This window comes from Rissa tridactyla, chromosome 11 (assembly GCF_028500815.1).
Source record: "Rissa tridactyla isolate bRisTri1 chromosome 11, bRisTri1.patW.cur.20221130, whole genome shotgun sequence".
Lineage (NCBI taxonomy): Eukaryota > Metazoa > Chordata > Aves > Charadriiformes > Laridae > Rissa > Rissa tridactyla.
In genome coordinates, this window is record NC_071476.1 from 7,574,756 (window position 1) to 7,589,429 (window position 14,674).

Below are 14,674 nucleotides of genomic sequence, written 5' to 3' on the forward strand. Positions count from 1 at the left end.
TGTGGAAAGGTTCTTATGCAAAATCACCTCACCCTGGTCTCTGCAAATGCGGTCGAGGTGGGTGTTTTCTTAAGCGGCGGTGCTGCTTCCGAGCATCCCCGCGTCCCTCTGGGATAACGGTCCTCTGCTCCTCCAACTTGCCTTCCAGAATTCACCTCCCATTTCGGCAAAGCCTAGTTTGAACCAGTCTCTTGGAAAAAAACCCTCCTGGAAGCAATATCCCTCCTTCCCCAGGCCTGTCCCGCCTGGAGCACCCGATTCCCCCTGCCAAGGAGAAAAGCTCAGCGCTTTAACAGAAAACAACCTCCTCCTTTCAGAGCTGGGTCACAAACCCGAAACGCTGACAAAAGTAGTTAGATTACACCTGTATAAACAGGCAGTAATCAAAAATATGCTCCATAAACATAAGCTTTCAAAACAGAGCTCTGTACCGCTGATGAGTACCGAGCGTGTTTGTTTATCTATGGGTGAACTCGCTGATTTACCCCATAAATCCTTAAAACAAGGCACTGCCTGCTTTTTTTTCCCCTTCTCCCCCTTTTCCTTGAAGCCAAACCATCCTGAGCGTGCTTAGGGTGGCCTCGGCAAACGCTCTGGTGACAATCTTGTGGAGACTTATAAACTGTGAGCTGCCGGCACAGGAGACAATAAAACTCCTGTTCCATCTCAGGTGACCTTTAATGCAAATCCATCCAGTCCCAGGGATCTCACAGCTCCCGTGCCATGCCGGCGCTAAGAGGATGAAGCCTGTGAGAAGCTGAATTCTTTTTGATGCTGCCAAGCCTGTTTGCCTCCTTCCCTGCCCTTCCGTTCTTTGAAAGCGGTTGCCGTTATGACACAGTATCTCCATCTGGCAGGGTGAATAAGCAGATCCACCCAGAGCCATCAAAAAAGAAGTGAGTCAACGCTAGAGATTTAAAGAAGTATTGTGAGATTTCACTTCAAGCTAAGGGGATTGCTTTTAAATAGCTCCCTTTTAAAGCATTAAACCCAAGGCAGTTGCACAAACGCAGCGGAACCTGCAGACCTCCTATTCCTATCTCCCTTCTGCAACCAGCCAGCTATTTCTGGTCCCCAGCAGTCTCTGCTGCCTACGCCGACCTCCGAGGTGCAGCTCCCGTCGCTGTACAGGAGCTGATCAGTCAGGATTGATACACACCCAAAACTTTCTCCCAGCTTTTCAAAGCTTAATGGCTATTCCAACCCCCCCTGCGTGCCGAGGCTGCTTCGATGCCTGGTGTGCCAACGAAAGCAAGAGGCACCGGCATTGTGGAGCAGCAGATCCCCCAGCCTGTCCCCAGGGACATCACACTGGCAGAGCAGTGGGAATCAGGGGGAATCATCGGATGCAGACGAGCAGCAAAGCTCCCCAGGTGCTCTCACGCTGAGCACGCTGCGCTTCGGATGGGAGCTTCTGCTCTTTGCTCTCTGGGAAAAGACACCACGGCCCAGGGAACTCTGTCCCGCTTTTGGAATAGGAAAGCCCGGAGCGTCCTGCTTTTGGTCTGAAATGAGAACGTCTCATCCCCTCGTCAGCACGCTGCTGCTGCGGGGAGAGCAGGCAGGCAGATGGCTGCAGCAGTCTGCTTAGGTGTGGAGAAAATGTGGGAATGCAATATGCGGTAAATACTCTATTTTCCAAGCCAGCAGGCTAGTGAGGACCACTTAATCCTGGGGTTTCCCGATATTCCCCCAACTGAACGGCTTCCCAGCCAACCCCCACTGGTTTGGGACGTACTTGGGCTACGTATCTCATGAGGATCTCACCTTCCTGGCTCCTATGCCAAGCCTTTCTGCTGGAGCCTCCTGATTTCAAACCAAGGTCATTTGCAGTCCCGGTAATTAGTGTCACTACAGCAACATCACTGCGTTATGCAAAGAAAGTTCATCTAGATTCCTAGCACTCAATACATTAAATGATTGCAAGCAACACCTGATGATGTCTCATGGGCTCTCGTGCTCCCTGTCGTTAGGTTTACTGAGAGCGGGAATAAGCCTTGGCTGGATCGTGTCCACCAACATCTTGAGAATCTCCAGTGGCTATTACAGACACAACCCCGGGGGCTCTGTGTTTCTCTGGGACCGCATCACGTACCTGAATACATGTCCCAGTGCACTCCTTGCAAAGGCTGCAGGACAAAGCCCATCTGCTTGCTGGGATATGTGAGATCTTCGTAATGGGTTCCATTTTTTCAGGACATCCAATGCTAACCTGGTCACGAAACAGAAGACAAGCTGTAAATACCAGTTACCATCCCAAATCTCCTACAGGGGGATGTCTGTGGCAGTCTGAATGAGCGATGGATTTATTTGTTGTTTTTCAGGGTCGCTCGTAATATGGAGAAAAAACAACCAAACCCCCAAACCTGGAAACAGATCTGGATGAAATGGAAGGAAAAAAATCATGTGTTTTCTCTGAACTAATTCTTCATTTGGACATTGCTGTGTATCTCAGATGGGCACGTGAAATAAGCTTTACCCTGGCCAGGCAGGTCCTGTGAATGCCCCCCACCTCTGTGCCTTTGCACCCCACCTCTTTGTCCTCCCTTAAGAGGGTGCCCCTTGGCTGCTAATTAAATACACAGCCCGATGACCAACCGGCATCGCAGCTCTGACTTCGGCACGGCTTGACGAGGCAAACTGGACTTGCCATTTAGACCATTAATGAACAAGATGTTCAAACTTGAGACTTGAAACCAGGCTCGTGCCCACCCGCACTGTCAAGAGGAGGTTAGAAAACATCTTACTTCAGGTATCCATAAGGCACAGCTAACGTGGACCCATTTCGTCCCGCTCCGGGTGGGCTTCAGCGCCCCCCCTCTCTTCGGGCACAGTAGACACTTGGGCTGGACCCCGAGGGCGCAGGTCCGGCACAGCCAGCTCCCGATGGGGACCTTCAGGATGCCGTAGCACGCCTGCAGAGAGACCAGGGAGGAGGGTTAGTCCCAGAGCATCCCCCAGGGCCTCCTCCTTCGCTCATACCTTTTACACTACTGTTGGCTTATGGCCACCACATCTGGGCATCCTGATAATAAACAGATGTAAAGCAGCTCCACAATCACAGACAGCGAGGTTAAGTTCTTCCTTCCTTCCTACCATCACTATTTTCACATGGATACTCATACGTCAGTATGTCCTGGCTTTTAATTAAAGGCTAAGTCTACAAATGTGCTGAGTATCATGCCAAGCACCCGCCTGGCTCCAGGTTGGGCAGCGGGGGCAACCAGGCCGCTCCATCAGAGCCCCCACCACCAGCAGCTCTGCGGTGTGGGCATCTGCCCACTCATCTCCTGCCCGTTCCTCAACAGCTACCAGAGCCATGACAGCTCGGAGAAGTAAGAGATGCCGTGGGGAGAAAACCTCTGAGGTAGCTGAGGGCTGAAAAGCCACAACCCCACAATTGAGAAAGATGGCCACACTGGTTACACACCCAACGCAGCCTAAAGGGGAAGCGAAAATAACTACCGAAAGGTAAAAAAGGGAAACCAATAGTCATGAATATAAATGAGAAGGGAGGAACCATAAAGGACAGTAAGTCTAAAGGACAATAAATCTAAAGGAGGAAGGACTTTGATGGGTGGACTGCTTGGTGGATGAGGAATTGGTTGGATGGTCACATCCAGAGGGAAGTGGTCAGCAGCTCAATGTCCAGATGGAGACTGGTGACAAGTGCTGTTCCTCAGGGGTCCATACTGGGACCAGTACTGTTCAGTATCTTCATCAGTGACATACAATGGGATTGACTGCACCCTCAGCAAGTTTGTGGACGACACCAGGCTGTGTGGTGTGTCTGACACACCTGAGGGATGGGATGTCATCCAGAGGGACCTGGACAGGGTGGAGAAGTGGGCCCACGTGAACTTCATGAAGTTCAACGAGGCCAAGTGCAGGGTCCTGCACGTGAGCTGGGGCAACCCCAGTAACAATCCAGGCTGGGGATGAAGGGATGGAGAGCAGCCCTGAAGAAAAGGACTTGGGGGTGTTGGTTGATGAGAAGCTCAACACGAGCCGGCAACATGCGCTGGCAGCCCAGAAACCCCCCACAGCCTGGGCTGCATCCCCAGCAGAGTGGGCAGCAGGGCGAGGGGGGGATTCTGCCCCTCTGCTCCGCTCTGGGGAGACCCCCCTGCAGTGCTGCCTCCAGCTCTGGGGCACCAACAGCAGAAGGACACGGAGCTGTTGGAGCGGGGCCAGAGGAGGCCCCGGAGATGCTGGGAGGGCTGGAGCCCCTCTGCTGTGAGGACAGGCTGAGAGAGCTGGGGGGGTTCAGCCTGGAGAAGAGAAGGCTCCGGGGAGACCTTGGAGCCCCTTCCAGTCCCTCAAGGGGCTCCAGGAAAGCTGGGGAGGGACTCTGGATCAGGGAGGGGAGCCATGGGACAAGGGGGAACGGTTTTACACTGAAAGAGGGAGATTTAGATTGGATATTGGGAAGAAATTCTTTGCTGTGAGGGTGGTGAGCCCCCGGCCCCGGTTGCCCAGAGAGGTCGCACACGCCCCAGCCCTGGAAACATTCAAGGTCAGGTTGGATGGGGCTTTTAGCAACCCGATCGAGTTGAAGATGTCCCTGGTCATTGCAGGGAGGTTGGACTAGATGGCCTTTAAAGGTCCCTTCCAACCCAAACTATGATTCTACGATCCCTATGATTCTGTGATCCTAAGGACAAGTCTAGAGCCAAGAGAGTGAGAAATAAAGGACTCGGGTCACCCACGGAGCTCCCCAACCTGCTGCAACTGCACAGGATGCAGAGAAGCCAAAGTGTTTCATAAATATTTCTCTTCTGTACTTGGGGAAGAGCCAAATGATAAGCCGTATCACATAATGATGATGATAAAATACTTTCCACTTTGGCTGTAACTTATGACTGTATTAAACAGCTCCTACTAAAACTAGACAGTTTTTAATCGTCAGGTCCCGATAACTCACACTTAAAGGCTTTTCAGAGAGTGGCAGACAACCGCCTTGGGCACTGACGCGAGGCTGTGTCACTATTTTAAGCGAGGCGATGTAATTAATTCTAGATCTGGCTGCTCCGACGTCCCTCCAGAAGGCGGGTGGGCAGTGCCGATAAGGACCCCCAGGGCTGTAAACTGAGGCCAGGCATTTGTTAACTCCACTTTTTGAAGTTTACCCCCCAAAAAGTGGAGCTTTTCACCCTGCTGCTGCAGGTCACCATCACGGCGAGTGACAGTGCTGCAGGTGGGGATGGGGCAGAGGGGGCAGGAGGAGATGCGCCAGCGTGGGAAAAGCATTTCCTCAGTCTTTCCTGGCCAAGAACAGACTCGATAACACGGCTTTAGGTTGCCCCAAAGCACAAATTGACTCCGATAGTGATTTCCAAGGGGAAAAAGGCACTTCATGAACAGATTATTGGGATAATAAGGAACTAAGGGAGGTAATATCATTGCTGCGAGTCTACACGGTTCAGAGAGGCTTAACTGCGTGTTTCACGCGCCTCCAAATCTGACAGATAAATCATTTCTGTAACAGAGTTTTATAAAACATCTGATTTAGTACCAGACAAAAAACAGCCTGGTACGTACTACCAGGAGAATAAACTGGCAGACTGATCTCAAAATCCAGGGGAGAACAGGAATTATGACCAGGTGTGCATCTCTAGCAGAGTCTTGGCTCCGAGTTATTTATTCCTAGAGGTTTTAGAGCAGCTGAAGGTGCAATTCTGCTCCGAGGAGCAAATACTATAGGGCTTCTGTCCCAGACAAGGGGCAGCTCTGGAAACAAGGGGGGTTATCAGCTACACACGCTTTCCCAGTCCAGCACCAGCCAGAAGGTGCTCCAGGAACACGGAGCCAAAGCAATGCTGAGTAGGAGCAGAGCAGCTATTTTTATCGCTGCGCCTGTCACGGGTGCAACATCACCGAGAAGGGGCTGCCAAAAAAAATGCGGGGAGGATGCTGAGCCACAGAAAAGCCTGGTGTGGTCCATGGAACAGTGGGAGGGCTCGGCCGTGTGCCCACGCCAGGGATGCGGTAATGACAGTACCACGGGGCAGTGGCTGGAAGCTGGAGATGGATCATCCCCGTGCTAAAGAGAAGTGCAACGTTAATACCACGAGAAGATTCCTCCTCGCTGAAAATTTTAGAACGAAGATTGCATGTGTTTTCCAAAAGCTACGCTTCATCGGAATTGGTTAATAGCAAGCCTCATGGCTTGGTGTTACGCAGAAGAGATGATTACAATGAACCCTTCCAGCACCATCAGCCACCAACGTGTGTCTCAGCACAACCCTGGGATGCAGGAGGATGAGGCATCGCTCTGGCCGTGTCCCGCGGCACCCCAGCTCCTTTCCACACGAAGTCCGTGGCATCGGCACCCAGATGCCCGCAGGAAAGCATCATCCCCAACAAGTTTCGGATGTGGGGCTGGTAAAGGCATGGAGCAGGGTAGATAAGAAACATGATGCCACGTAACACCCTGTGCTGTGGCTCTGGACTTTGTGGCTTAGGGCGTAAATCAGGGCAGAGATTAAATCACAGGCAGCTTACGGGCTGGCATTGGGCTTAGGGCTGGACTCTGCTCCCTGAGAACAACGGAAAAATCTGCTTTTTCTTTCAAAAGCCTTGAAATCCAGCCTGCCACATACCCTTCTGCAGCACCGCTCTGCTGCCAGCACCGGGGACGCTGCTGAAAGCGGAGCCCATGGGACGCCATGGTCCATGGACGGGGTACGTACGTCCCCACAGCAGCCCCCAACGCTGCCTGCCTCCCCCCGAGCCCCTGCCCACCGGCACGTGTCAGCTCACGGCCTGACAGCGCCACTTGGGCTTGTTGGGAAAAAAAAAACCAAACAAAACCCAGCACACGCGAAAAAAACCCCAACCCCAACCCTGAATCTGATTCACTGATGGAAACCATTCAAAACACCCACCTCCCGCAACTATAGATATCGCCAATGCTCTCCCACCTCCAGGAAGCGCTGATGGAAAAGCTGCCCAAAAGATGAGCAAATGGCTCTCTTCGGAGGAAAAAAAAAAAAAAAAACCACCAAACAAAAACCCAAACTCTTCACACAGGGGGTGAAGCCCAGGAGCCGCCGCCACCGTCCCAGCACCACACGGCGCTTCCCCTCGAAACACAATGAGCAAAACCTCCCCGGATCCCCACGGGACCTGGGGAGACCCTCACACCCCTGCCTTCTCCTTGTCAAGGTTTTCCCAAGCGCAGGAGCCCACAGGCACCCCCCACCCCCCAGCAAGGGCTTGAAGCATTTGCATTCACTTCTAAAAATAAAATTATTTTCCTCCAGGCAGCAAAATAAAATGAAATCCTCCAGGCGTACAGCAGGGAAGCTGGGACAGACACCCTGCGATGTGAGGCAGGGCCAGTGGAGCTCGAAGGTCCTGCTGCCCCCAGTATAAGGCTGTGGAGGACACTGGAGGTCCTTGCCCACCCCTCCGGCAAGTGCAGGGCCACAGACCCGCGTCCCTCCCAGCCCATCAGCCAGCGCCACACACCAGCTGGTCACCCCTGGGTGCTAAAGGTCCCATGGTTGCAGTTTAATAAAGAAAAATGGGGTAAAGAAAGAAGAATAAGCACATTAATGGAAGAGGAGGCATAAAATAAAATATCAGCAAGACTGGAGAATAAGGAGGAGGGGGCAAAGCAAGCTCACGGGAAGCAGTTTTCAACCTCTGGTTGTGTATTTCTGTGGGCACTGATGAAGGGCTGGGGCTAAGAAAGTAAGAAAAGGAACTTTGCTGTCTCCAGCTATCCAAGACCCCATTTGCTATCCTCGCTCCGCTGGAGATGTGCTGGGAATCCACCAGGAAAGCTTACCGGGGGTCTACAGCAGCTCAGGGGATGGGGGCGGTGGGGATGGAAGGAACCCAGAGGAGGGTACCGCAGCGCGACACGCAGCCAGCCCAAACCTGCCGCTCTCCCCCAGGGCTCACCTGGTGCACGCAGACGTTGCACTTGTCACAGAAGACCATCTCGTTGCCGTCCTCCCCCTCCGGCGAGCGGCAGACGTCGCACACCACGTCCTCATCGTACTCGATGCCCAAGCCCTCCTCCGTTTCGATGGCGATGTTCATGTTCTCGTAGCACATGGTCTCCAGCTCCTCCAGGACTCGCTCCAGGGTGATCTCATCCAGCTCGGGCTTTTCTGCAAGGCAGAAGACGACACTGATGAGGCTCTGGCGTGGGAGCCCATCCACCTTCAGGCAAAGTTTTGCAAAGGGCTGAGCATTTTACATGGCAACTCGAGAGGCAAATCGACGGTGACGGTACGAGCGGCGATTGAGAAAACGGCTGCTTCCAACTCGGGATGCAGTTTATGTTTCATAGACAGTAACAAAATATTGCTGCTGGCTGAGAGGAAAGCAACCCATTCAGCTGAAGCAATGCGGATAATTAGGTCTGACAGTTTAAATGTTCAAGGAGACAAGTTTTGCAAAGACGCTTTCTGCAGCGAGGGCTCAGACAAGCTTTGGCAACACAAAGTCAATGCTTTAATTGTTAAGACTGAAAATTGACCCTTTTAAAGGCAATTAAACGGAACTGTAAAAGTGAAGCCAAATGCTGAAATTGAGGACAAATAAAGTTTTTTTTTTCCCCCGGTTGGGTTTAGTGGAATCAGAAGGTCAGACACTGCTGTGTCGTGCTTTATTCCCTCCTGTACCAGGATCTTTAGTGGAAAGAAGTGGCAGACGTGATTTAACAGAGGTTTCTCCAGATTGACAACCAGGAATATGAGTCCAATAACCAGAAAAAGGCTTTTTCAGAGCAGCAACCCCCAGCAGTGGGATACTCAGCCACCGCAACAAGGGGGATGCTGCTGCCAAAGCTGCCTCTTAACCACACACGAAGATCCCGGTGTCACAAACGCAACGTGAGGTCACCCCAGGTAAGGAAAAAAAGAAGGAAAACGATCTGTCAGCAGCCGGACCGAAGCTGTCCGTGAGGGGTGAGAGGCAGAGTGAAGCCCCCACCGCACCCCGTCTCCCCATGGGCTCTATTTCATCACTGGGGAAGGCACAGAGATGGGGACAGAGATACCAGCAGGACGCAATATGAAACACTTAACCTTTGCATTTCACTTGTGTGTATTATCCGTGATGATGGCCAGGATGCTCCTGAAAGCACCAGAGAGCAGAAGAGCCTGCCCCGTGCTGCTGTCCACCTTCCTTGTTGCAAGGCAACGAGAGAAAAAAAATATCTCATTTATGAGCAGAGAAGGGGAAAAAAAGGCTTGAAGAAGTACTAATATGAAGCAGTTATTCTTTAAATATTCAGTGCTAAATTTGCCACCCTGGGCATCTCTCAAGCCACAGTGTGACATCCCTGTCCCAGGCCCCCGGAACTGGGGAGGGACGGGACATGGGGGTCCCGGGCAGCATTCCCAGCCCCTACAGCTGGATGATGGCAGCAGAGGCTGCACCTTCCCCCTGACCGCCACGGACCGGCTGAAAAACTCTGTCAAGGGGGAAAGCAACCCGTAGGCGAGCTCGGCAAGCAAACATACCATTGTCTGCCTTTTTAAGCTCTTCCCCGATGTTTCGCATTGGCATGGTTTCCCTTGGCTTGACAAGTCTCTGCAAACATCCAGCCTGGCATTTTACATGTCTGTGTCGAGTCTGAGATACCATCTAAGACAGACAACACTGTTCCCTATCGCAGCCCTTTCAAGCGCTCGGGCTGCTGTGCCGCAACATGCCGAGGAACCTGACAATACCTGTTTTTATCGTGGAGCAGCCCCAGCAACGGGCGCAGGATCCCTGCAGAGCCCCAGGCTGGCACAGGCTGGCCGGGGCTGAGCGATGTGAAGCATCCCACGCTGGCACAGCGAGCCCCGGAGCCGGGACGGAGCCCACGGCTTGCTCTTGGCATTGTGCCGGTCGGATGCAACATGGCAGGGAATGGGTTACAGGCAAAGTCAGAGCCATATTTTTGCTTTAATGGTGTCCCTTTACAAACACACCACCCAAGTTGCGCTTGCTCCACGGAGAGCCGCAAACCATGACTTCATGCGAGCATCAAACAAGCCCACAAGAATATTCTGCTCTTGGTCAGTGTTTCAAGTCTGCATCCGTGACCGTGATCCTGGGCACCCGAGTGTCAGCCTGGAGTTACTCCCTGTCTCCCAACACTTTCAGGCTCTGCTCTCTCTACTCTTCTGGAAAGCAAAAGCCAAGAAGCCACGGAGATGCTGTGGGGGCTGGAGCCCCTCTGCTGTGAGGACAGGCTGAGAGAGCTGGGGGGGTTCAGCCCGGAGAAGAGAAGGCTCCGGGGAGACCTTGGAGCCCCTTCCAGTCCCCAAAGGGGCTTCAGGAAAGCTGAGGAGGGACTCTGGATCAGGGAGGGGAGCCATGGGATGAGGGGGAACGGTTTTAAACTGAAAGAGGGGAGATTTCGATGAGATCTCAGGAAGAAATTGTTTGCTGTGAGGGTGGTGAGCCCCTGGCCCAGGCTGCCCAGAGAAGCTGTGGCTGCCCCATCCCTGGAGGAGTTCAAGGCCGCGTTGGACGGGGCTTGGAGCAACCACCAGACCGGTGGGAGGTGTCCCTGCCCAGGGCAGGGGGTGGCACTGGATGGCCTTTAAGGTCCCTTCCAACCCAATCCATTCTAGGATTCTATGATTTTATGAAAATGATCATTTAAGTGTTCCCAGTGCTTTTCCCACGCACTTTCTAGAGCCACCCCATGCGGAGGGGAGCGTGCAGGCAGAGCCGGCAGCTGCAGGCAGCACCAGGAAGGAAAGGGAGGGGGGTTTCCACAGGAATCATGACCCTGACCTGCCCGCAGTGTCGGGATCGCGCTGGCATTGCCACCGTTCCCCTTTCACCTTGAGTGGAAAGAACCGGCTCCCATCCCACCTCCTGCACTTCCCACCCGCAGCGAAGCCCCGACATCACCAGCTGAACCCCGGGGAGAAAGTCCCCTCCGATCCCCAAATTCTCACGCCGGAGCAAGAGCAGCCCTTTCATGGGGTTTCCTTATCATCCTACGTGCCACGTGCTTGTTACACCGCTACATCGAAAAATATAGATCTCTCCCTCCCTCCCGCGCACACACACACACGCGCGCTCTCACACTCCATTTAGATGTAATTACATTAGGAATTTGTTTGCCAAGCGCCATTCAGAATACCTCGGAGCTTATTGAATTGACAATTGCACTTGATGGGGATGAAGCGATTAATCGCTTATGAAACGCTAAACAATGGGGCCTGGGGGTGAAGTGCTTTTTCCATTTGTGCTCCATTTATCTCCTTCTGCATCATAGAAAGTTTGTGCTATTAAACTTCATTCATAAAATTGTCATCTTTTTGGCTGCGAAAAAGCTATCTGTATTGACCATGGCCAGCTCAATAGCAAAACCAAAAATATGCCACCAAAACACTCCTGGTGTACATGCACAAGTGACACCATTATTGTCCCCAGGGAAGGAAGAGCAAAGGCCCAGATACTGATCTTGGCTACAATGAAGAAATCCAGTGACACCCAGTGAGTAATTCACACTTGAGACCATCACCGGGACTGTAGACTCTATCCATCCCCTTGGTCAGTTGGGGTCAGCTGTCGCCACTGTGTCACCTCCCAACTTCTTGTGTGCCCCCCAGCCTGCTCGCTGGTGGGGTGGTGTGAGGAGCAGAAAAGGCCTTGACTGCTCAGCAACAACCAAAACCATCAGTGTGCCATCAACGCCATACTCATCCCAAATCCAAAACACAGCCCCACACCAGCTGCTAGCAAGAAAGTCAACTCTATCCCAGCTGAAACCACGACAATTCTCCACCCCGTAACCATACCACTTCCACCATGCTCAGGTCGCACACTATCCATTAACCACCCCCCCCCACTTCCCATCCTTTGATATAATACACAGGTATCATTCCCTTAGGCTATGGACCACCCCTGTGGAATGTCTGTAAAGTGGTCGTAAATGTCCACAAATGTCCACTGAGTTAATTTAGTCCATGACTTTGGGCTCCATCTGTTATGGTGGTCGCTCGGGACAGGAGAGGTGGTGCGTTGTGTGGAGTTACTGGGCACCAACCCCAGCTCAGGTCAGGTCACTGCTGCATTTGCGCTGCTTCTTGTAAGGTTTGTCCTCCATTGGTTCCTGCTACAGTAATTCCTTTAACATGCAACCCAACTCATGGGTTACAATAATTTAAAGGTATATCCATTACAATCTCCAGCCCTGGTCCCTTTGGGCCAGGTTATAGGGTTTCACACTGCAGTGAACTCCCCTTGCTCCTATCCTGGCTAGCAAAAAGGGGCTCCTGCTATAATCATTCCCATAACGTGCAACTCAAACCCCATGGAGCACTGCCTCCCACCCGATCCCAGCCGGAGAAGTACTATCCTCTCCCATCCCAGAGCAGGGTGCTGGTGGGCAGCAGGTAACCAGCCAAAGGAAGCATCCCCTGGAGGAGAAGGGGCACTCTGCTTTGGAAATGGAGGAGGAGAAGAGGTGCCAGACGATGACGCGCTGCAGGAGGTCTCCAGATCTGATTCAGGAAGGGAGAACGTGTAGGAACCCGGCCTTTCTTTTGAACTTTGCTCCCAGCAGAAAACTCTTCCCTGTACCTCTGCCGTCAGGGTCTGCCATGATCCCCGCAGCTCCACAGCCACCCCACATCCCTGTTACCCCCGGGGGGACTCCCGAGGTGCCTGCCACAACCCCACGCACCTCAGCTCCCCCAAACTTTGGAGCAACTACCCATACCGCAGCTGAAACACAGGATTTAAATATTTTAACCCAAAGGAGCTGGGCTGCCTCGGAAGCCACAGCACTGGGTCTGGGAAAACCACCAGGCACATTCCTTTGCACAATGCCGCTCTCCGTTATAATTGTTTCTGTAATATCGTAATTTATGTGGCATGAAGGAGCAATATTCTTCTGCTAAATGAATTCTCAGCTATTCCTTGCCGTGGTGTGAGCCGACTCGCTGCGCGGGGAGAAAAAAAAGAGGTGGAGAGGCACCTTTCACAAAACGGAGACCAATTTCTGACTAAACTGCGCTCCACTAAAATCAATTTACTGAAACAATAAATCCTTTTACCCTGCGGAGGATACCTGGAGATAAACCAGCTCACGAACAAACAGCCATCAGGACTGCAGGCTGGGCCATTAGCTGATTCACAAGCTACAAATCTCGGAGTCTATTTTTCAGTAAAAATATATATAAACAAGCAAAATTACTGTTTTTCTTACTAAAAAAAAAAGGAAAGTGAGATGATGTAGGCTTGTCTCTTAGTGTCTTTGAAAAACTGAGAGTGATAGGACACCAGCTCCCTGATAGGACAGGGCTGTCCACACACGGCACAGGGACCACGGGCTCCTGGGACCTCCTTCCAGCTCCCCGTCCCTCCAGCTCGCCCTGGGCCAGTCGCTCCAAACCCGCCTGCTTCGGCTCCTGCCTCGACAAAGCTGTGCTAAGGATCCTTCCTGCCTCAGAGCCTGGGAGAATAAAAGCAGGGCGAAGATAAAAAGCACCAGCGAGATGCTAAAAGTGAGTTTAGGCACCGCCGTGCAGGACACTTTGGGAGAAGCACAATTTGCCTCTGCGTAAAGCCGGGAGCTGAGCACCCACACACTCAAGACACCCATGGGGACACCAGCCACCCCTGTCCCGGGCCGGGTGCTCCCCTGGGCATCCTGAGTCCTGTCCCAAACCCCCTTGGCAAAGGTCAGGGGATGATGGACAACCACCCGGCCACCAGCCCAGACCACCTGGGCCTCCCCCAGCCACCTCCACCCCATCACCTGCAGGCACGCGCTGCCTGGGAGACGTACAATCGTACCTTCATCTTTTATCAACGGTATTTATAAAGACGCCCTGAACGTAAAGCGTGACCAAGAAAACAAACAGCGACACGCGAGCTGAGCATCCGCAGTGAAACTTCTGGATATTTTGTTACGAACACAGCCTGCTTAATGCACTTAAAAAGATTTACAGGAACCAATTATCACCCCTTCTGCCACCCACCGACATCAATTATTGCTCAAATTTAAGATGATGACAAAATGGTTTAGAAGCCACTTTATAAGCTGCTGTCTCTCTCCAGCGCGGCTCGGCACTGACAGAGCTGTCCCGGAGCACTTCTGATGAAAGCCTCCTCGCTCCATCCAGCAGCAAAACTCCCAATATTGCTGGAAACTACCGCAATCACCCCGAGGAATTTATGGAAATAGCAAAACAACGACTTTGACATAAAACCCGATCGTGCTGAAAAACGTGGAGGCAAAACGTCTAAAGCTTCTCCCGCTGATTTCCAACCCTGCTAATCCACGCATTAACACATCCTCCCTGCAATATCTGTTTATATAAGGAGTTAAATACGCTCAGCTTATTAAATCGGGGTATTGACACCTACATTAGGCGCAACAGCTCGGCAGCGAGCATGGCACCTGCCTCTGGGCAGCTTCTCCTCCCGTCGGTACCCACGGCGTTCATCCAGATCAACGTCGCTGTCATTGAGAACAGCTTCCAGCCCTAAATCTGTTCCCAGGGTACTTCTACGCTGCACGTCGGCACCTCAATTAAACACATCTCTTGCCTGTAATATCCAACCAAGTCATGGAGTATTTGCTGGTTCATCTACCCGGGCACCCGACTGCTCTGCCGCCACCGAAACGATGCCTTGTGCGACGAGTTTACGATCTCGGCGGCGAACGATGATTTCAAGCTCCGCGCGGCTGTTTGTT

General features: G+C 52.4%; 1 protein-coding gene across 2 annotated transcripts in view; it reads right to left on the minus strand.

The window, feature by feature from the left end:
• JADE2 (jade family PHD finger 2) overlaps positions 1-14,674 on the minus strand; it is an 86,844-nt gene that overhangs the window by 23,072 nt on the left and 49,098 nt on the right. For both annotated transcript variants that reach the window (XM_054217881.1, XM_054217880.1), the window contains exons 6-8: positions 7,912-8,123; positions 2,748-2,915; positions 2,096-2,212 (exon numbers count right to left, since the gene is read on the minus strand). In XM_054217881.1, the coding sequence (XP_054073856.1) occupies positions 2,096-2,212; positions 2,748-2,915; positions 7,912-8,123 (497 nt within the window). The remainder of the gene's footprint in view (positions 1-2,095; positions 2,213-2,747; positions 2,916-7,911; positions 8,124-14,674) is intronic.